Source organism: Neoarius graeffei, chromosome 1, assembly GCF_027579695.1.
Source record: "Neoarius graeffei isolate fNeoGra1 chromosome 1, fNeoGra1.pri, whole genome shotgun sequence".
NCBI classification, from domain to species: Eukaryota; Metazoa; Chordata; class Actinopteri; order Siluriformes; family Ariidae; genus Neoarius; species Neoarius graeffei.
The window spans coordinates 51,981,306-52,005,387 of record NC_083569.1 but is presented as its reverse complement, the minus strand read 5'-3'; the positions used below and the strand labels follow the sequence as shown (position 1 = coordinate 52,005,387).

Below are 24,082 nucleotides of genomic sequence, written 5' to 3'. Positions count from 1 at the left end.
GCTGACACATAGACAACCATTCACACTCACATTCACACCTACGGTCAATTTAGAGTCACCAGTTAACCTAACCTGCATGTCTTTGGACTGTGGGGGAAACCGGAGCACCCGGAGGAAACCCACAGGGAAAGCATGCAAACTCCACACAGAAAGGCCCTCATCAGCCGCTGGGCTCAAACCCAGGACCTTCTTGCTGTGAGGTGACAGTGCTAACCACTACACCACCATGCCACCCTCTAGCATAGTCTTTCACCAAATTACTACTCTTCCTTTTACCATATATGGCATCTGGTCATTTGCCTCACATATCCGATTTTCCTGTTAATAGAACTGAATTCATTATTTGGCATTCGCACGGCACACCTGAACCATGGAGGACAGGCCGTAGAATTCAGATGCAATTAATTGTCTTATCAATCTGTTGGTAGATACAACAATTAAATAAACTGCAGGGAAGCTACAGAAACCAGGCAGTCTGCAAGGACATTTCAAAGACCATGGCAGACCAAAGATAGTCAGTTCAAGTTCCAGCATCACTGTAAAATTAAAGGTCTTCAGGCCAAACTAGACCTAGAGTTAAGAGGTTAAAGGCCTATAGTAATCATCGTGGAAACAACAGAACCAGAATCAGCCTTGCACATTTTGGCATCACTCTGGGAATTATGTCCATCCATTATCCATAACCGCTTATCCTGTGCAGGGTCGCGGGCAAGCTGGAGCCTATCCCAGCTGACTATGGGCAAGAGGCAGGGTACACCCTGGACAAGTGCTGCCGGGGCCAATTCCAATGTGAACATTGGAATTGGATATGGGCCAGGTCTTACCTATATGTAAAAAATCAAATCTGAACCATTTTTTGTGTGTGTTACTATAATTGCGGCAGCACGGTTGTATAGTGCCTCACAGCAAGAAGGTCTTGGGTTCGAGCCCAGCGGCCGACGAGGACCTTTCTGTGTGGAGTTTGCATGTTCTCCCCATGTCCGTGTGAGTTTCCTCCGGGTGCTCCGGTTTCCCCCACCGTCCAAAGACATGCAGGTTAGGATAACTGGTGACTCTAAATTGACCGTGAGTGTGAATGTGAGTGTGAATGATTGTTTGTCTCTATGTGTCAACCCTGTGATGACCTGGCGACTTGTCCAGGGTGTACCCCGCCTCTCGCCCATAGTCAGCTGGGATAGGCTCCAGCTTGCCTGCAACCCTGTAGAACAGGATAAGCGGCTACAGATAATGGTTGGATGGATGGATGGACGGATGGATAATGTAATTACAGTGGATGATTATAAGCTTTAAAAGCAATGCTAACACTGTGTGTGCATTGTAGAATGGGAGTTTATGTGAGAACTAATTGTTCGGCAGATAGCCAATGTCTGAATTACATGCTGCTGCTTTTTAAATACTATAAAACCAAAATGGATAAATTAATATGGGAAATAATTCTTAATCTTGGTCATATGTATGCCTGTCTGACTTGTAGTCACATAATAGGTGTTGGACTTCTTGAGTTACACTTCAGAAGAGGAAGGGAATTTCACTTTTCCTTCACAAGTATCCTGTTATTAGCTCATTTGCAAACCATTACCTCAGTCAGAGCATCAACTTCATCTAATGGACTCGCTGTTAGTCTCCATGGAGTGCTATCAACACAGCACTTAGGCCAAGTTTACATTAGACCGTATCTGTCTCGTTTTCTTCGCGGATGCACTGTCCGTTTACATTAAAATGCCTGGAAACGCCGGGAAACGGGAATCCGTCAGGGTCCACGTATTCAATCCAGATCGTGTCTGGTCCGGTGCTGTGTAAACATTGAAATACGCGGATACGCTGTGCTGAGCTCTAGCTGGCGTCGTCATTGGACAACGTCACTGTGACATCCACCTTCCTGATTCGCTGGCGTTGGTCATGTGACGCGACTGCTGAAAAACGGCGCGGACTTCTGCCTTGTATCACCTTTCATTAAAGAGTATAAAAGTATGAAAATACTGCAAATACTGATGCAAATACTGCCCATTGTGTAGTTATGATTGTCTTTAGGCTTGCCATCCTTCCACTTGCAAGTGGTAAGTGATGCGCATGCCCGACATGCACTGAGATCACACACACAGCGGCTCAGTCCCAAATCACTGCTTGTGCGCTCCACTCGCGCGCTCTGTGAGCTGCGCAGGGCCGGAGTGCGCACCCTCCAGAGGGCACTCGCTGTTCAGGGCGGAGTGATTTGGAGCGCAGGATGCCTGCGGAGCCGAGCGTATCCGTGTATTGGTGTTGCTGTGTGCAGGCGAATCGTGTATTGGCGTTGCTGTGTGCACACTAATCGTTTTAAAAACGTTAATCTGATGATCCGCTGATACGGTCTAATGTAAACCCCACCTCAAACGGGCACTTTCAATGGACTCTTACTTCCTAGCTTTTATAGCTACCTCATTAATGACTGAGATGTTATCCATTTATCATCAGTTAACAGGATTTGCGTTCTGCACAATATAGTATGCAGAATTTCCGCAGCCTTTGATAGTTGTTGGAGCATAAATACTATAAATTGCTTTGTTGTTTGTTCTTCCTAGTCATGTCCTTCAGGAGGGGTGTGGTTAGGCAAAGTAAGTTCCGACATGTATTTGCCCAGGCGTGGAAGGCGGAGCAGTGTCTGGATGACATCAGAGTTACCCGCATGACATGGGATGGCCAACTCTGTGCAGCTAATCCAAAGTTCATTGCTGTTATTGCTGAGGCCGGAGGGGGCGGAGCCTTCATTGTATTACCACTCACAAAGGTTATAAAATATTCCCAAAACATCACTCAATTAATCAGATTTTTTTTAATGGAATGAATACTTTCACAGTTTTAGTTATCAGCAGCCAGTTAATGAATAGCCAATACCTTTCTTATAATATTAGCAGAAGGCAAGAAACAAATATGTTTTTACTTATTCATTTAAATTAGTTTTGCTGTGTTTATTTTTTTTGCTGGTTTTTATTTCCCTAGACCGGTAGAGTGGACCAGTCCACTCCCACTGTGTGTGGCCATGCTGCTCCTGTGCTTGATATCCAGTGGTGTCTGCATGATGACAACGTAATTGCCAGTGCTTCAGAGGACTGCACAGTAAAGGTAAATCTTCAATGCGAACAAAAGAACTTTTGGTGTCAATATGAGATGAAAGCATAATTTGTCATGTTGAGTATAAATTGTTATAATATGCAGGTTCGTGGTCTTATAAAGTTTAGAGCTTTATGTTGCACCACTGCAAAAAGTGCAGGGCTTGCTTTTTTTTGTTTTTGTCATTGCAGGTAAGAGAATATGGAAAGGACAATTATATTTCAAATTTCCAGTATATCTGTAAATAATGTCGAAAATACGCAGGTGTACATGCCTTTATATTTATAGCATCATGTTCCAAGACAAAAATGTCAATCACAGATTAAGCATAATAGTGAAAGTATTAGGCTACATCCACACGACAACGGCAACGAGATTTTTTTTTAGCGGGTAAAAAAAATATCGCGTCCACATGGGCAACGGATCAGTAAAATATCAGGTACATATGGCAATGCAACGCTTGCTGAAAACGATGCAATACACATGCCACACCTCTACGTGCGCTGTAAGACGGTCCCATCGGAGACACCAGAACAATAGAAGAAGTAGGACGCATGCGCATAAACCCCTTCTTCTACCCGGCATGAAGCACTCACAGGAACAAACACACAACAACAAGAAGAAGATGGCTGCGACTACGCGAGGAAATCGTGCCTTCTGTGTGTACAAATTAGTTTTATTAGTGTGCATAGTTTTATATAACTTAATTTTCTTATTGTGTGTGAACATTTTGAAAAGCATTTTTATATAATTTATATAACTTTTTATATTGTGTGTGAACATTTTGAAAAGCAGTCTTATCCAATAAAAAAAAGAAATTCAAGAAATGGTTCAGGTACTTGTTTATTTAAAAGAAAAGCTGTATACAAAAGTGAATGCAATGCAGTGGTTCATACAAAACAGTCTGTTGAAGGGTCTTCTGACCCTTTTCCCCTCTGCCTCCATTATAGTCAGGTAACTGTTGCTTTGTGTGGAAGGCTGTACTTTCTGTTCATCAAAGCAGGTGTAAATTGTCTGTCTGGCAGGTCAGTCAGGTTAATGTGTAAACAATTTCAAAGGATTCTTATCCAATAATAAAGATTCTTATCCATTGTTGCTGTTGTTGTTACGAATGATGCGCACGAGAGTGCTGCTTGTTCTAGTCATGTGGTTGTGACGTCATCGTAAACAAATCCGTTCTACTCATCCAGACGACTTCGCAACGGCGCCGTTGCCAGATTTTTCCACTCTGGAACCCGTTCTCAAAAAATATCGTTTTGGGGCACCCAAAACGCCGGTGCCGTGTGGACGCCAGGCCGAAATGATAAAAAATTTTATCAGATTCACCTGAATCCGTTGCCGTGTGGACAGGGCCTTAGTTTGGTACAGACCTAAGGGTTTCAACACAGATCTGTTTTACTGATTGACGTGTCCAAGTAGTGCAACAGAAAAGTGTTCACCCTCTCATCTGGCGGTCACAAGTTCAAATCCCAGTGATGCTGCAGCCATCCATAGCCAGGAGCCCAAGATAGCAAAATTGTCTGTGTTCTCATGGAGGGAGGGATTCTCTCTCTCTGCTATTACTCACAGTGCCATTTGGCTAAATCCAAGGAAAGTTTTACTGTTCTGTTGTGAAAAGCAAACCTGAAATAGTTGCAGTTACGCTAAATTAATGTACATGACATCAGTATTTTTTGTTATTTGTGTTCACGAGTAGAATTTCACTGATTTCTAAACCCTTCATCCAGCTGGCTAATCAAGAAAGATTTTGTGTATGATTCTGTCAACATGTGTCAGTTGCACTTGGCTGAACTGGTCTTTTCTCCTTTGTTTTTAATACAGTACACTTGCACTGAGTGATATGTAAATCTGTCTAAGCATCATTTTTGATGATTATGTTTTTGTTTTAAGAGTATATTCATTAAAATTGCGCATGGAAGGCTTATGTTTCTTTTATTTGCTGCGTGAAAGTGGCTGAAAGACGTTTTGTGTTACACTGATGGTAGATATGGCACATTCCTGATGGCGGGCTCACAGCGCCAATGACTGAGGCTACAGTAACTCTAGAGGGCCACAGTAAAAGAGTGGGCATTCTGGCCTGGCACCCTACTGCACTTAACATCTTACTAACTGCAGGTAATCTCTTTGCGATCTGTATATGTATCTGTGTGTGTGTGTGTCTGTGTGTGGTTTTGCATTTTTTCCTGCTTCAGAGGCTAAATTTGGATAATTTGGATTAAGCAGTTTTTGGCTCACCTTCGACTTTGTTGGCAGTTAGAGGTTGTTCTTATGCTGTGTCTGGGTTAGTTAGTGTACTGTAAAATGTTAAAATTACATTTTGACTAAACCAACAGGCAAACTCAAATAGTTTCCCAAATCTGAACTGTTTCCTTTTGGAAAATTGCCCACAAGATTCTGCTTGGTAACTACTATAACTATTATATCTACTGTGCAAAAGCTTAATAGACAGAAGAAAATACAGTAATCCATAAATATTATCCATCCGTCCATTCATTTTCTATGCCGCTTATCTATTGTGGGTCGCAGGTGAACTGGAGCCAGTCTCAGCTGACATTGGGCAAGAGGTGGGGTATACCATGAACAGGTCGCCAATCTATCACAGGGCTAACACAGAGACAGACAGCCATTCATACTCACATTCACATCTTTGAGCAATTTAGAGTAGCTAGTTGACATAAGCCGCATATTTTTGGACTGTGGGTGGAAACCAGAGCACCCAGAGGAAACCACACAGGCATGAAGAGAATATGCAAACTCCACACAGAAAGGCCCTGGTCCACTGGCACATTTGATCCCACAGCTGTGCTTGCAGTGAGGCGACATTATTAACTATTGTCCATGCCACCCTCCAGAGGGATTATTGTATAATAATTAGTATTCTGTTAATATTATGTTTGTACATAGAACTATTATGTGTAGTAGTGTCGAAATCTGGCTCCCAGATTATTCCACATGATTTTCCTATTTGGTCCACTTGGTAACTAGCTGAGTTGGCATGATTTGTTGCGCAAACCATATGAAAACACAAAAAGCAATACTCTTAATCTTAACTCTAAATCAAAATCTTAATCTTAAGGACGATGTAAAAATGCAAAATCATGCACAGTATCAGCAAATTATTTAGTTTTGTGCATTTGGAAAATGCCGTCTTTTTGTTTCTGAAGCCTGTTCCAGAGAGTCTGTCAGTGCAGATGATGTAAGATACACAGCACACAGAAGACACTCCTGCAACTAGTTTGCATTAGCATGCAAATTTTGAAATTGTAAATTCTTGCAGTCACGCTTTGAGATCTTTTGGTATACGTATGCAACTGAAGCATTACTTTCACTTCGTTTATTTTGATTTTCTCACTTGGGTCCTTATTCCAGGTTGTGATAACATATTGTGCATATGGGATATTGGCACGGGTGAGCTGGTGTACGAGCTGAGTGATGCTCATCCAGATCAGATCTACAGTGTGAGCTGGAACAGAGAGGGCAGTGTGATCTGTACCACCTGCAAAGACAAAGCCCTGCGTGTTATTGACCCTCGACGGGGAACTATCCTTAAGGTCAGTCTTAATGTGGCTAGGAGACTGAAACAGGAAGCATCTTAAAATTGATGGGACGTGTAAGTTCCTGCTACTGGCCATATTCCTGACAGAAAAATAGAACCTATTTTCTAAACTTGTGTGGGTGATTCCATGATTGAGGCACCATTTGTGTCATATTGATATTACATTTACAAATATGTAAAAAATGTACGTAACTTAAAATAAAAAGACATTTAAAGACAGGTTAAGTGTCTTCCACAGCAACGTGTGTGCATATTAAAGATAATTAACTTCAAATATTAATAGTGTTGAAAAAAAATACGCTCGCTGAACTTTAGGAACACTATACTTACTAATACTGGGTAGGGCCTCCCTTTGCTCTCAAAACAGTTTTCCACACGATGTTGGAAACATTGCTTGGAGATTCTGGTTCATATTGACATGATTGCATCGAAATTCCTGCAGATTTTTCAGGTGCTGTGACTCTTCTGTTCACCACATCCCAAAGGTGCTCTATCGGATTCAGATCTGGTGACTGGAAAGGCCACTGAAGAACAATGAACTCATTGTCATATTCATGAAACCAGTTTGAGATGACTTTTGCTTTGTGACAAGATGTATTATGCTGGAAGTAGCCATCAGAAGATGGTAAATTGTGGCCATGAAGGGATGTACATGGCCAGCAACAATACTAAAATATGCTGTGGCATTCAAGCGATGATTGATTGGTAGTAACGGGCCCAAAGTGTGCCAAGAAAACATTCCCCACACCATTACACCACCTCCACCAGCCTGGACTGTTGACACAAAGCAGGTTGGGTCCATGGATTCATGCTGCTGAAGCCAAATTCTGACCCTACCATCTGTGTGCCTCCGCAAAAATCAAGATTCATCAGACAAGGCTATGTTTTTCCAGTCTTCAACTGTCCAGGTTTGGTGAGTCAATGCCCACTGCAGCCTCAGCTTTCTGTTCTTGGCTAAGAAAAGTGGAACCTTGCGTGGTCTTCTGCTGCTGTAGGCCATCTGCCTCAAGGTTCGATGTGCTGTGCATTCTGAGATGCTTTCCTGCTCACCACAGTTATACAGAGTGGTTATCGGAGTTACTGTAGCATTTCTGTTAGCTTGAACCATTCTCCATTGACCTCTCTTATCAACAAGATGTTTCTATCTGTAGAACTGCTGCTCGCTGGAAGTTTTTTTTTCTTATTGCACCATTCTGTGCAAGCTCTAGAGACTGCTGTGTGTGAAAATCCCAGGAGATCAGCAGTTATAGAAATACTCAGTCCAGACTCTTTGGCACCATTAATCATCCCATGGTCAAAATCACTGATGCCCCTTTTCCACCAAAGCAGTTCCAGGGCTGGTTCGGGGCCAGTGCTTAGTTTGGAACTGGGTTTTCTGTTTCCACTGACAAGGAACTGGCTCTGGGGCCAGAAAAACCAGTTCCAGGCTAGCACCAACTCTCTGCTGGGCCAGAGGAAAGAACCACTTACGTCAGCAGGGGGGGTGGAGTTGTTAAGACCAACAACAATAACAAGACCACGAAAGATCGCCATTTTTAAGCGATGAGAAGCAGCAGCTATACAAACGCGAAGTCATCCATTATTATTGTTGTTGTTGTTGCTGCTGCTGCTTCTTCCGTGTTGTTTTTGCTTCGATATTCGCGCCAAGGTTTATACAAACGTAGCGACGTAACTGACGTATACAGCGACGTAATGACGTATACAACGACGTAACTGACGTATACAGCGACGTAATGACGTGGCTTCCCTTAGCACCGCGAGCTATGGAAAAGCAAACTGGTTCTCAGCTGGCTCGCAAGTTGAACAAGTTGTGAACCAGCACCAGCACTGGCCCCGAACCAGCCCTGGAACTGATTTGGTGGAAAAGGGGTATGAGATCACATTTTTTCCCAATCTGGTAGCTGATGTAGAACATTACCTAAAGCTGCTGCATGATTGCAGTGCTGCCACACCTGATCAGATCATTGCATGAATGAGCAGGTGTTCAGGTGTTCCTAATAATAAAGTTCCTAGTGAGTGTATAATCATTAAAATGCTTTAAAAATCTTGGGGTTTTTTTACATTAATGTGTGAATCCATCCAACATCTCATGCTTGAAAGATCTTTTTTCCAGGAGCAATTTGTTATATTTTGTGAAAAATGTACATTTTACTTCCTATAACATTCACACAACCCTGTTACCTGAACACACTCGCCTCTGAAATCTCATCTCATTATCTCTAGCCGCTTTATCCTGTCCTACAGGGTCGCAGGCGAGCTGGAGCCTATCCCAGCTGACTACGGGCGAAAGGCGGGGTACACCCTGGACAAGTTGCCAGGTCATCACAGGGCCGACACATAGACACAGACACTCATTCACACCGACGGTCAATTTAGAGTCACCAGTTAACCTAACCTGCATGTCTTTGGGGGAAACCGGAGCACCTGGAGGAAACCCATGTGGACACGGGGAGAACATGCAAACTCCACACAGAAAGGCCCTCGCCGGTCACGTGGCTCGAACCCGGACCTTCTCGCTGTGAGGCGACAGCACTAACCACTACACCACCGTGCCACCCAGGAAGAGAAATGATCATGGAAAAGATAAGTCTTCAATTGAGATTTGAAAGTAGAGAAAGAAGAGCAGTCACAGAGAGATTGAAGAAGAGAATTCAGAGTTTGGGGGCAATGGCACTGAAGAACCTGGATGGGTTAACACGTTTTTGAATGCATGTTTTCTTATATTTAATGTTAAAAGATGTTTTTAAAAAAGTTTCACTTTTAAGAGTTACAATGACTAAATGTTGCTGCAATTATGGAATCAGCTGTAGTACTCCAACTCAGCTCCATCAAATCCTTACTGATTTAGACCTTTTTGTGTGTGTGTGTCTGTCTCTCGCTCTCTCGCCAGTATAATGTATGACTGTATAACATGAACAGTTTCTGTTTTGATCCTTCTGTTTCCCTCAGGTGCGGGAAAAGGCCCATGAGGGCAGTAGGCCAATGAGAGGTGTCTTCCTGACTGATGGAAAAATCCTGACAACTGGCTTTAGCCGCATGAGTGAGAGACAGCTGGCCCTATGGGATACGGTGAGACAAACACCATTACCAGAGTAGAAGAAAAAAAGCATTATTATTAATATTATCTTGGTCATTTCTCCATGTGATATGACAATTCTCAAATCTTTCCAAAGGAAATTGAGATTATCAGTATTATGTTTAAAACAAAAAAAGTCTAGGTAGCATGGTGGTGTAGTGGTTAGCACTGTCGCCTCACAGCAAGAAGGTTCTGGGTTTGAGCCCAGTGGCCGACGGGGGCCTTTCTGTGTGGAGTTTGTATGTTCTCCCTGTGTTTGCATGGGTTTCCTCGGGGCACTCTGGTTTTCCCCCCACAGTCCAAAGGCATGCAGGTTAGGCTAATTGGTGGCTCTAAATCAGTGTTTCTCAAACTTTTTCAGACCAAAGACCACTTTATCCATTAAAAACAAATTTGCAGACCACCTAATCCCCTAAAAATCCTGAACAAAAAAAAAAATGAGCCTACTTCAACAGTATATTACAAATTACACACTAATGAAGTGACAGTTTTACAAACAGTATAGCCAACTCACTCATTGCTGTCCTTCTCTTAATGGGAAGAATGGTGCTGCTTATTCTGATCCATCAGTGAAGCAATGTCTGGCTCCAGACTGGACAGTTTTAATCTCATATCGGGGGTACATTGATCCGGTTGCGCTGCTTTGTTTTCTCAAACAAAGAATCATGTCTTTGCACTTTGTCCTTGCTCATGTCGGATGTTTCTTGTGCTTTTCTTTTGACTGACCGATCCATTTCTTTTGAGCCACCGATCCATTATCTTTTTGACAGTTTGATGCTAAGTCTAATTTGGTTACTCGTAGTTTCTCCGCATTCCACATTCGCTCCACATTCAGACGTGACGTGGATATGAAAGTGTAACCTAAATTGACGTAGCTAGAGGCAGTGTCGCAAAACTGTTGGCTAATAGGCTACTATTTGAATTTACATAGAACTTTATTCAATATAGCACACAACTCATCTGTGCTACTCAGAACTTTGCTTTTGGAGCCGCATTGGCAATTTGAGAAACACTGATAAAATGTGATATTTTAAGACGTCAACTCGTGGACCACCAGGGATCGCTTGTAGACCACACTTTGAGAAATCGTGCTCTAAATTGACCGTAGGTGTGAATGTGAGTGTGAATGGTTGTTTGTCTCTATGTGTCAGCCCTGCGATGACCTGGCGACTTGTCCAGGGTGTACCCCGCCTCTCGCCCATAGTCAGCTGGGATAGGCTCCAGCTTGCCTGCGACCCTGCACAGGATAAGTGGTTATGGATAATGGATGGATGGATGGATGGATGGACAAAAAAAGTATTTAAAATAGCACTGAGATAGTATTCACAGTATGGTGCTCAAGATGTAGAGAATATTACACGGTTGCATGAAGATATGAAGTTCCTCTTCGAATGTTGAATATATTCATGAGTGAGCGAAGCAAACAAGTGAAAATATTTTCAACACGAGAAGATAAACTTCGTATCTTCACGCCACTGTGTAATGCTCTTTATATTATATGGACACATCCACACAAAAAAATACGCAAGTTAATCAAAAGAATTTTAATTTTGAACTGGTTCACCATTTTGACAACACGCATCTAGTCAGCAGGAAAACACTGGGAGTGACGTCATCGGAGTGAAATATTGGGGAAATATGTCACTCATGTCCATGATGTATTCTGTATGAAAAATATAAGTTTATCTTCTAATGTTGAAAAACTCCATATCTTCAAGCCAACGTATGATTTTCTTTTAATTATATTGACACATTCACAAACAAAAAGTACCAAAATTTATCAAAACAATTCATCAATTTCCTCACGAGTGACATATAGAGATTTATGTCATGGTTTTGGTTCTCCATGTTCCGGATGTAGATCGTATGAAAAACACTACTGGTGGATTTCCCAGTAAAACACTCGTCTCTATATGATTTATGTTATATCATAAGTATGCCACAAACTAAAATACAGTATGTAGCTGACTACCTTTCCCATTTAACTTTCTGAATCCCCTTGTCTCTGAATTAATCATAAAAAAAACTGCAAGTTATTTTCACAACCAAACATTTTACGCCATAGTGAACTATTGTTTGTGATACATTTTATAACTATTAAGCTAGCTTAAGGATTTATCTAACAACTTAGTAGCTTTGGAAAATTTGTTATTTAACAAAAAAAAAATATTGTATTAAACATTTAGAAGAAGAAACCTTTATTTGTCATATGCACAGTGAAATTCATCCTCTACATTAAACCCACCTGAAGCAGTGAACACACACACACACACCTAGAGCAGTGGGCAGCCACACTACAGCGCCCAGGGAGCAGTCAGGGGTCAGGTACCTTGCTCAAGGGCACTTCAGCCCAAGGCCCCCCCACGTTAACCTAACTGCATGTCTTTGGATTGTGGGGGAAACCCATGCAGACACGGGGAGAACATGCAAACTCCACACAGAAAGGCCCTTGACGGCCGCTGGGCTCGAACCCAGAACCTTCTTGCTGTGAGGCGACCGTGCTAACTTCTACACCACTGTAGTGGTGTAGTCCCTCCATTTTCACAGGATCAAAAGTAATTGGACAATCAACTGATAAGCAGTTTCATGGCAAAGTGTGGCCTGCTTCCTTGTTATATCATGACAGATTAAGGATATAAAAGGTCTGGAGTTGATTCCAAGTGTTGAATTTGCATTGGGTAGCTGTTCAAGGGAACTCTCAATATGTGATCAAAGAGGTGTTGTTGCTGGTGAAGGAGGACATCATAAGGCTGAAAAAACCCACAAACAAATCAGATCTATCAAAGAGATAGCATAAATGTTAGGAGTGCCCAGATCAACAATTTGGTACATTCTTGAAAAGAAGGAATGCACTGGTGGTCCTGGAAGACCACAGAAGACAATGAAAGTGGATGATTGAGGCATTCATTCCTTGGTGAAGAAAAACCCCTTCACAACACCTAGCCAAGTCAAGAACACTCTCAAGGAAGTAGGTGTAGTATTGCCAAACTATACAATCAAGAGATGCCTTCATGAGCGTAAATACAGATTGTTTACCTCAAGATGCAAACCACTGCTAACACTCAAGCAGAGTGTTAGCAGATTGGACTTTGCTAGAAAACATCCAATAAAGCCAAAAGATGAAACCAAGGTAAATTTGTACCAGATTGATGGTAAGAGAAGAGTATGGAGAAGGAAATAAAGGGCTCATGAGCCAAAGCATACCACATCATCTGTCAAACCTGGCAACTGAAAACCAGCCAAGGGAGAGAACTGGATGCGTTTGACACCAAATGCCTCAGAAAAATCCATCCATCCGTTATCTGTAGCCGCTTATCCTGTACAGGGTCGCAGGCAAGCTGGAGCCTATCCCAGCTGAATATGGGCGAGAGGCGGGGTACACCCTGGACAAGTCGCCAGGTCATCGCAGGGCTCCTCAGAAAAATCCTAGGCATCAAATGGAACAACTTTGTGTCAAACAAGGAGATAAGAAACAGACATCAACAACTATCTGCAAGTGATGCCTTCGCTGGCTAGGACATGCATTGAGACTCTCCACAACAAGACCTGCAAACCAGGCCGCCAAACGGGTCCCAACAGGCAAGAGAAAAAGAGGGCGACCCAAAATGAGTTGGTGACAAACAGTGGAGAGGGACCTACAGTGGTGCTTGAAAGTTTGTGAACCCTTTAGAATTTTCTATATTTCTGCATAAATGTGACCTAAAACATCATCAGATTTTCATGCAAGTCCTAAAAGTAGATAAAGAGAACCCAGTTAAACAAATGAGACAAAAATATTATACTTGGTCATTTATTAATTGAGGAAAATGATCCAGTATTACGTATCTGTGAGTGGCAAAAGTATGTGAACGTCTAGGATTAGCAGTTAATTTGAAGGTGAAATTAGAGTCAGGTGTTTTCAATCAATGGGATGACAATCAGGTGTGCATGGGCACCCTGTTTTATTTAAAGAACAGGGATCTACTGTATCATAGTCTGATCTTCACAACACATGTTTGTGGAAGTGTATCATGGCATGAACAAAGGAGATTTCTGAGGACCTCAGAAAAAGTGTTGTTCATGCTCATCAAGCTGGACAAGGTTACAAAACCGTCTCTAAAGAGTTTGGATTTCACCAATCCACAGTCAGACAGATTGTGTACAAATGGAGGAAATTCAAGACCATTGTTACCCTCCCCAGGAGTGGTCGACCAACAAAGATCACTCCAAGGGCCAGGCGTGTAATAGTCGGCAAGGTCATAAAGGACCCCAGGGTAACTTCTAAGCAACTGAAGGCCTCTCTCATATTGGCTAATGTTAATGTTCATGAGTCCACCATCAGAAGAACACTGAACAACAATTGTGTGCATGGCAGGTTTGCAAGGAGAAAGACACTGCTCTCCAAAAAGAACATTGATGCTCATCTGCAGTTTGCTAAAGATTACATGGACAAGCCAGAAGGCTATTGGAAAAATGTTTTGTGGACAGATGAGACCAAAATAGAACTTTTTGGTTTAAATAAGAAGCATTATGTTTGGAGAAAGGAAAACGCTGCATTCCAGCATAAGAACCTTATCCCATCTGTGAAACATGGTGGTGGTAGTATCATGGTTTGGGCCTGTTTTGCTGCATCTGGGCCAAGACGGCTTGCCATCATTGATGGAACAATGAATTCTGAATTATACCAGCGAATTCTAAAGGAAAATGTCAGGATATCTGTCCATGAACTGAATCTCAAGAGAAGGTGGGTCATGCAGCAAGACAACGGCCCTAAGCACACAAGTCGTTCTACCAAAGAATGGTTAAAGAAGATTAAAGTTAATGCTTTCAAATGGCCAAGTCAAAGTCCTGACCTTAATCCAATCGAAATGTTGTGGAAGGACCTGAAGCGAGCAGTTCATGTGAGGAAACCCACCAACATCCCAGAGTTGAAGCTGTTCTGTATGGAGGAATGGGCTAAAATTCCTCCAAGCCGGTGTGCAGGACTGATCAACAGTTACCGGAAACGTTTCGTTGCAGTTATTGCTGCACAAGCGGGTCACACCAAATACTGAATGCAAAGGTTCACATACTTTTGCCACTCACAGATATGTAATATTGGATCATTTTTCTCAATAAATAAATGACCAAGTATAATATTTTTGTCTCATTTGTTTAGCTGGGTTCTCTTTATCTACTTTTAGGACTTGTGTGAAAATCTGATGATGTTTTAGGTCATATTTATGCAGAAATATAGAAAATTCTAAAGGGTTCACAAACTTTCAAGCACCACTATACATCTGGTCCATAAAAATCGGAAAGATGCCAAAAGAATAGCACAGGACCTGTTGAAATGGAGTGCCTTGACCGCCTCATGCGTTGCTAGATGCGGGAGCGACTAAGTCTAAGTAAGTGTCAAACATGGTGGACATGGACATGTATGGCTGCCAATGGATCTGGGTCACTGGTGTTTATTGATAAGACTACTGATGGAAGTAGCAAGATGAATTCTGAAGTATTTAGAGTTATACTTTCTGCTCAGATTCAGTCAAATGCTGCAAAACTGATAGCATGGTGCTTCACAGTATTGCTGGATAATGACCCAAAACATCCCGAAAGCAACCCAAGCACTTCTTTTAAGGGATAGAAATGGAATGTTCTTAAATGGCCGAGTCAGTCAAACTCAGCATTTGGTGATGTCCATGGGTACCAGAATTCAGGAAGTTATTGAGTGCAAAGGATTTGCATCCAAGTATTAAAAATAATCCTCATATTTATAATTATGCTAGTTTGTTCCATACTTTTAAACCTGTGAAAATGGACGGATTATGTAAAAACTGGTTGTAATTTCTAAACCGTTAACACAATATTTTTATTAAACACCCTGAATTAAAGCTGAAAGTCTACACTTCAATCGCATCTTCATAGCTTCATTTCAAATCCATTATGGTGGTGTACAGAACCTTTATGGTAATGGTGTCACTGTCCAAATATTTATGCACCAGACTGCATAACATTATACCCAAGTTACTGAGGAATTTTTGTTGTGTGTTTGTGTGTGTGGTTTTAATTATTAGAAAGATCTCTCAGAGCCAATGGCTGTTCAGGAAATGGACACCAGTAATGGAGTTCTCCTTCCTTTCTACGACCCAGATACAAACATGGTCTATCTGTGTGGAAAGGTAAACCTATCCAGATGTACATTGGTCCTTTTACCCAACACTAAGACATGGGATTTCACTTGTTACTTAAATGCCATGTTTTATTACGAACTTTTGTACACAATGACAATACAGTTGTAACTAGAAAAGCACTCGGAGAGCGCAGACCTCCGCCAAGAATCCTTTAAAAAATTCCGGGATCCAGACGGTGATCCAGATCACCGCCAAAATTTAATGGATTGTTACTTGTGCCCAGTCACACCTCTGGAAAAAATTTCAGAGCAATCCATTCATAACTTTTTCCCTAATGTTGCTAACAGACAAACAAACAAACAAACCAGCGCTACCGAAAACATAACCTCCTTGGCGGAGGTAATAACAACACTCTGTGTGTGTGTGTAGATCATTTAAGAAGGCAGCCCATAAATCTATATAATTGCCATCAATATCATGGTGTCAAAGTCATGATCCACAATACACTCAAAGTCAAAATCATTTTGGTAGGCAAGTCATAATTTCACATTATGACATCAATTTCTCATAAATCTGTAAATTATTTGATATTATCTGAAAGGTACATTCTGAATGCACAAACAATAAATCGAACATGTATAGCATTGTCACCTCACAGCCCCAGAGTCCCCTGTTTGATCCTGAACTTGGGTTACTATATAGAGTGTCTTGCAAAAGTATTCATCCCCCTTGGTGTTTGTCCTGTTTTGTCGCATTACAAGCTGGAATTAAAATGGATTTTTGGAGGGTTAGCACCATTTCATTTACACAACATGCCTACAACTTTAAAGGTGAAAATTGTTGTTTTATTTTGACACAAACAATAATTAAGATGAAAAAAAAAAACAGAAATCTGGAGTGTACATAGGTATTCACCCCCCAAAGTCAATACTTTGGAGAGCCACCTTTTGCTGCAATTACAGCTGCAAGTCTCTTGGGGTCTGTCTCCATTAGCTTAGCACATCTAGCCACTGGGATTTTTGCCCATTCCTCAAGGCAAAACTGTTCCAACTCCTTCAAGTTAGATGGGTTGCGTTGGTGTACAGCAATCTTCAATTTATGCCACAGATTCTCAATTGTATTAAGGTCTGGGCTTTGACTAGGCCATTCAAAGACATTTAAATATTTCCCTTTAAACCACTCCAGTGTAGCTTTAGCAGTATGTTTAGGGTCATTGTCCTGCTGGAACCATGAACCTTTGTCCCAATCTCAAACCTCTGGCCGACTCAAATAGGTTTTCCTCCAGAATTGCCCTGTATTTAGTGCCATCCATCTTTCCTTCAGTCCTGACCAGCTTTCCTGTCCCTGCAGATGAAAAATATCCCCACAGCATGATGCTGCCACCACCATGCTTCACTGTACGAATGGTGTTCTCAGGGTGTTGGGTTTGCACCAGGCTTTTAGATAGAGGGGCGTCTGGGCGTCTTTTCGACGCCCTGTACTGAAAAAAACAAGAAATTGGACGCCCTACTTTTTAGTACGACGCCCTAAAGACGCCCTAATATTTCCGCCCGTGTTATGTCCGGTAACTTAGCTGAATATGTTAAAAAATCGCCGAGTCTGAGCTTTCCGAGGATCTACAAGCTTTGTTGACACCGCCATTTTGGAAATTTCAGAAGTCTCGCTTTGACAGCTGTCTTTCCCGAAGACGCCCAGGGTTACCATAGCAACAGCACGAGCCCAGAGTACAAAATATAGGCACCCGCCGCAGAGCTACAGAAACACGCGTTTCTATGGCTGCACTAATTTCAAAGTTGTGAGAGCCCTCGTTATAAATAAATGGGTTATTAAATAAATTTGGTGTACAAAGCACTTGTAATATGCGTTCCCAGAGCAGAGGGGGAAAAGATGTATGCCTAGGAGACACTGGCATAAATATCCAGACAATATAGCCGTAGACTATATTGCCGCAGCTAAATGTGGAATGTAGTCTATAGAAAACCGGCCTTACCTGACATGTTATTTATCCCGAATAAATCCTTTTAACAGTAAATAACACATTTTCATGCAGATTTTCCCAACATTACAGGCTACGTAGTGGAGAGTGTGGTAGTCGAGCCGGCGGGTAGTATTTCTAGTAGGCTAAACAATAAGGCGGAGGCGGAGCGCGTGTTTTCCTGTCAGAACAGAATCAAGACAAAAGCACGCACTCTCCTCTGCATTGAGCAGCTGGATCGGCTCATCAGGCTCAGCTATGCCCGAATTCCCATGCCGGAATTCGACTTCGCTGCCGCCAGAAAGTTGTACCTCAAGGCCCCCAGGCGGTTGTAAACATATTGTTGCCAGTGGACTGTTGCAGTGAAACCATTTTGTTTACATTAAGACATTAAAGAAAGTTGTTTTACCTAAAATGAATCTGGCTTGAATTTTTCCATGCACACATGCCTCCCCCCAGTCCAGCCTTACTATTGATACAAGAATGTTGTAACAAAGGCAAAAACACTTGGCTGTATTGCTCAAAATTTGCTGTCAAAATGAAGGAAATAGCATTTGAGAGCATTAGAAATTTCAAAATTTTCCGGGGGAGTACCCCCGGAACCCCCTAAAACACTCATGCCAGCGGCGCTCAACGCGCCGCTACACCTCGCCACATACAGTGACACCTGCAAAAAAGTTAGACTCCCTAAAAAAAAAATCCTGCCTAAAAGCCTGGTTTGCACCACACATGGCATTTCCCATGATGGCCAAAAAGATACATTTTAGTCTTATCTGACCAGAGAATCTTCTTCCATGTGTTTGGGGAGTCTGCCACATGCTGTTGGGTAAACTCCAAACGTGTTTTCTTAAGCAGTGGCTTTTTCTCTGGCAACTCTTCCATAAAGCCCCGCTCTGTGGAGTGTACGGCTTAAAGTAATCCTATGGACAGATACTCCCATCTCCGCTGTGGATCTTTGCAGCTCCTTCAGTGTTGTCTTTGTTGCATCTCTGATTAATGCCCTCCTTGCCCGGTCTGTGAGTTTTGGTGGGTGGCCTTCTCTTGTCAGGTTTGTAGTGGTGCCATATTCTTTCCATTTTGCTATAATGGATTTAATGGAGCTCCCTGGGATATTCAAAGTTTGAGATATTTTTTATAACCCAACCCTAATCTATACTTCTCCACAACTTTGTCTCTGACCTGTTTGGAGGTTCCTTGCTTTTCATGTTGCTTGCTTAGTAGTGTTGCAGAGTCAGGGTCCTTCCAGAACAGGGTGATTTATACAGACATCATGTGACAGATCATGTGATACTTGGATTGCACACAGGTGGATCTTAATCAACTAATTATGTGACTTATAAAGTGAATTGTTTGGAGCAGCTCTTATTTAGGGGTTTCATACAAAAGGGGGTGAATACCTATGCACACTCCAGATTTCTGTTTTTTCATCTTATTGTTTGTGTCACAATAAAAAAAAAATCCTGCACCTTTAAAGTGGTAGGCATGTTGTGTAAATCAAATGGTGTTAACCCCCCCAGAATCCCTTTTAATTCCATCTTGTAATGCAACAAAACAGGACAAACACCAGTGGGATAAATAGTTTTGCAAGACACTGTATGCAGAGTTTACATGTTCTTTGCATGTCCTTTTGGGTTTCCTCCAGGTTCTTTGCTTTTCTCAAACCTTGCTCTTTGGTGAATTGGCTACATTAAATTGCCCCAGGTATGAATGTGTGTGTTCATGGTGTCCTGTGATGGATTGACATCCCATCCAGGTTGTATTCCCACCTCATGCCCAGGACTAGCTTTGGATCGTCTGTGACCCTGAAGAGGACCAATGAATGAAAAATATATATCAAATCGATATAGATTGCAAAATTATTGACAATTTTTTAAATAATTCACACCCGATGCTGTGCATGTCCTAAATTATTTTGTTTTGATAGAGGCATGGTTACAGCATAAAATATTTAGCATGTCAATAGAGAATTATATATTAGAACATTTTGTTAGACTGCAAGCTCGCCTAGTAGTGACCATGTCTACCTCTCGACCGGGAGATTGCAAGTTCTAATGGTTGGCTCATACCAAAGACTATCATAAAAATGATACCTCCTGCCATCTGGCAAGGCATGCTGCAATACAGATGTGAGTAGGGAGTCAAAGTCATGTGGTCACCAGAGGACAACCACCCCCCCACCCACCCCCATTGTAACCCTAGCTATGTAATAGGTGAGAGGTCGAGGGTTATAGAAACGGTGAGTGGCACTACCCAATGTTCCTTAAGGGCCTGGGAAGACCAGATCCTGGCACGGGAGGGACTGACTGACATTTTGTTAGCCGCTGAGTTTATGGCCCTGAGTTTATTTCCCTATTTTGCCCCCTAGTGGAACTACAGAAACTAGCCCTTTTTCTGAATTCTCATCTCATTGTCTCTAGCCGCTTTATCCTGTTCTACAGGGTCACAGGCAAGCTGGATCCTATCCCAGCTGACTACGGGCGAAAGGCGGGGTACACCCTGGATAAGTTGCCAGGTCATCACAGGGCTGACACATAGACACAGACAACCATTCACACTCACATTCACACCTACGGTCAATTTAGAGCCACCAGTTAACCTAACCTGCATGTCTTTGGACTGTGGGGGAAACCGGAGCACCCGGAGGAAACCCACGCGGACAACATGCAAACTCCGCACAGAAAGGCCCTCGCCGGCCACGGGGCTCAAACCCGGACCTTCTTGCTGTGAGGCGACAGCGCTAACCACTACACCACCGTGCCGCCCCAATTCAATTATGGTCCATTTTAATTTAAGACAATTTTATTGTAGAATACTCTTTCTAAATTTTATCACCTCTGAGCAACAAGATTGTTGTGCTAGGATTTAAGGAGCTCCACAATCTCACAAAAACAATGCAGATTTATTAATTTCCCATAATCTCTCTCACAGGGTGACTGCACTATTCGCTACTTTGAGATAACCAACGAGTCTCCTTACATCCACTTCCTCAGTCTCTACAGTAGCAAGGAGCCTCAGAGAGGAGCTGGTTTCCTCAGCAAAAGAGGAGTGGATGTTAATAAGTGTGAGATCGCCAGGTAAAAATAGCTTGAAATGCTGTAGCGTAAAATCAGTGATTTGTTTCAACACATTTATAGCATTCCATCATTTTGTGCTTTTCCTTTCATTTCATCTAGGTTCTATAAACTCCACGAGAGGAAGGTTGAACCCATTTCCATGACCGTGCCAAGAAAGGTCAGCTGTGTTCACTTTTTGTTATGCAAATGCTGTATTAGCAATTTTTAGGGAAAAGATATATTACATATTTGCTTCCATAAACACATGAGACACACATAGAATTTACACTGGTGTTGTGTAAATGTTCTCCAGTCAGACCTGTTCCAGGGAGACCTGTATCCAGACACTGCAGGTTTAGAGCCCTCTCTACTGGCTGAAGACTGGATTGCAGGGCAGGATGCTCCTCCAATTTTAGTCTCTATGAGTGGAGGATACAACATTCCTGCCTCCAAATATAACACACTTCGTGGAAGACCTAAACTCCTACCTCAGAGCAATTCAGCTGCTAGCTTTAATACCAGCACTACAGCTCTCAGTACAAACACTGCTTCCAGACAGACCGAGAGTGATAGAACACCGCATGTGCAAGCTAGGAAAGAGGGTGAAGGAGGGACAGACAGAATGAGGAAAGAGGTAATTACACAAACTGGATCACTGTAGTCAGTAGCTATGCATGTAGATCGCACTGTACTTTAAGGAATCTAGATTTTCCTTTGCTGTTAAAGCGAGACGGCCTTTCGATTTCATAAAATCAGTGAAATTTAGTTACTTCTGAAATTTGGTCATTGTGATGCATGTTTATTTCTGTAATATCTCATCTCATCTCATTATCTCTAGCCGCTTTATCCTTCTACAGGGTCGCAGGCAAGCTGGAGCCTATCCCAGCTGACTACGGGCGAAAGGCGGGGTACACCCTGGACAAGTCGCCAGGTCATCACAGGGCTGACACATAGACACAGACAACCATTCACACTCACATTCACACCTACGCTCAATTTAGAGTCACCAGTTAACCTAACCTGCATGTCTTTGGACTGTGGGGGAAACCGGAGCACCCGGAGGAAACCCACGCGGACACGGGGAGAACATGCAAACTCCGCACAGAAAGGCCCTTGCCGGCCACGGGGCTCGAACCCAGGACCTTCTTGCTGTGAGGCGACAGCGCTAACCACTACACCACCGTGCCGCCTATTTCTGTAATATCTCACAAAATATCAGGCTATTCTGTGGCTGGGAAGTTATTTAATTTGAAGGGATTCCCTAGCAAATAATGTGCATGAAATCACTCGCTTTGCGCAGTCAAGCAGACAGAGGAAGTCCGTGTGCGCATGTGCAGGTTTACCTTTGACCGTGCACTGACAGTTATATCATTCTGTCGCTAAATGAACAGCTGATCACACCGAGGTGCTTGCTAACCGCCGATATTTATTAGTTTGGTCCTGCGTTTCCTTTCCTTCGCAACATAACGTCTTTTCTTCTCGCTTTCCGTTACTGTAGTCGGTCTTCCACATTTCATTCACACACTCACGTCTGCCATTTTTCTCTCCTGTTTCAAATTTGCATCCCACAATGCATTGCGCGAACGGGGAAAGCCCACTACGTGACGCATGATGTAGGATCTTGAATTGGGTCATGGTGAAGCAGGAAAAAAAGCAGAGAATTTCGAGCCATGCGGCCCAAAATTCTTTCACTGTTCTATTTTTAAAAAACAATTCAAATTGGAAGTCTATGATTCGAATTCAGTAGCTTTTGGTCCATTAAACAAAATAACTGGGTGTCGGGGAAAGTTCTTTTTATGACCTACACTTGAAAAATCTGAAAGGCAGTCTAACTTGCATTGATATAATTTCCTATCCCTTTCTTTCTTTGTAACACTTAATTCGTTTCTTTCCTCAGGATGACCAGCTGGCTGATATTTTGACAGAACTTCGTGCCCTTCGTGCTCTTGTGTTAGCTCAGGGTCACAGAATCGACGTGCTTGAGAGGCAGCTAGCACGAATTTCCGATGGAGAAGTGTGACCTACAGAGACCCATAGCCTTAACCTAATCAACGATAGCTTTACATTACAGTGAAGGGTCCTGGGAAATGCAATTCAATACCTTAAGTGTAACATGATAAATACTGAGCATTGACATTTTATGCATTTTTAGATAGATGTGGGTTAATTATCCTGAGTCAATGAAAAAAAAAGAGGACCTGTAAAATCGCTTTTACATCAGGTACTGACTATTGCTGCAAATTGGAAACTGGTTTAGTTTACTGATTGCAGTATGGGCTGAAGTACTTTTTTTTTTTCCTTTTGGATGGTACTAGCATTTAAATATTAGCTCCTCAAATTAAAAAAAAAAAAGTGTCAATGAGAGAGCAATATGGAACCCCGAATCCCACATGCTGTACTCTTTAGTAGCCTTTGCTATTAACTAGCCTTGATGGTCATAATGCATATCTGCAGCTATTGGCCAAAACTGTTAAAAATCATCTTTTCTACTCGCATTAGAATAGTGTAAATCTTAACAATGTAGCTGTTGTGACATTTGTGGTGCGGGATAGTAATTACACTTCATTTTATACCAGTAGAGACTGTTCTGTGTCAAGACTCTGTGGGCTGTCTATGTATTCTTAAAGCCCCTGTAGCACTGAAGATTCACTGTTTCAGACTTTCTATCTGCACTAAAAATTACAACATTTTACACTTCTTAGATACTTCAAGGATAACAGCAAGACTATGATAGATTTTTTTTTTAATTCCTACATACTGTATATTTGTGCACTACAATCAGGGATGTCTGTTTGCTCATCCTTGTTCCTTAATCATTTTGTTTACACTTTATTTGCTTTATGTGATGGAATGTGAAACACATCTTTCCTTGCTGATCTGTTATTTAAAATAAAACCCATAAGTGTGTTCAGCACTGTATCTCCATGACTGTCTGATTTTGTTAGTCACTGATTACACGCCACCGACATACATGCATGTATGTGATGTATGTACGTAGGCTGACTATGGTAAGGTTGCAAACATGCTGCAAGACGAGAACTTGTGCTGCATGCGTGTTATATTTAAGCACATGCAGCAATCAGGAAGTGGTCTATATTTGGGATTTTAAAAAAGTTGAAAACTAAAAACCCCATCATTTGTATGCAACTAAGCAAATAGTATAACAAAATAGTAAGCCACCGATAGCACCATCAGATTAATGTATTATGACTTCACATACAGTCTAAAACATTTATTTGACTT

The 24,082-nt window shown here is 42.1% G+C and overlaps 1 protein-coding gene across 2 annotated transcripts in view; it reads left to right on the top strand.

Annotated features, from left to right (window-relative positions):
• The window catches only part of coro1b (coronin, actin binding protein, 1B), a 33,806-nt gene extending 10,025 nt beyond the window's left edge, over window positions 1-23,781 (top strand). Inside the window, exons 2-11 of one of the 2 annotated variants that reach the window (XM_060923641.1) lie at window positions 2,559-2,764; window positions 2,977-3,099; window positions 5,073-5,202; window positions 6,457-6,638; window positions 9,593-9,712; window positions 15,755-15,859; window positions 20,715-20,860; window positions 20,960-21,017; window positions 21,153-21,473; window positions 22,737-23,781. In XM_060923641.1, coding sequence (XP_060779624.1) covers window positions 2,561-2,764; window positions 2,977-3,099; window positions 5,073-5,202; window positions 6,457-6,638; window positions 9,593-9,712; window positions 15,755-15,859; window positions 20,715-20,860; window positions 20,960-21,017; window positions 21,153-21,473; window positions 22,737-22,859 — 1,512 coding nt within the window. In that variant the 5' untranslated portion in view covers window positions 2,559-2,560 and the 3' untranslated portion in view covers window positions 22,860-23,781. The remainder of the gene's footprint in view (window positions 1-2,558; window positions 2,765-2,976; window positions 3,100-5,072; window positions 5,203-6,456; window positions 6,639-9,592; window positions 9,713-15,754; window positions 15,860-20,714; window positions 20,861-20,959; window positions 21,018-21,152; window positions 21,474-22,736) is intronic. The other variant, XM_060923650.1, reaches the window with a different exon arrangement.
• Window positions 23,782-24,082: the final 301 nt, after the last annotated feature.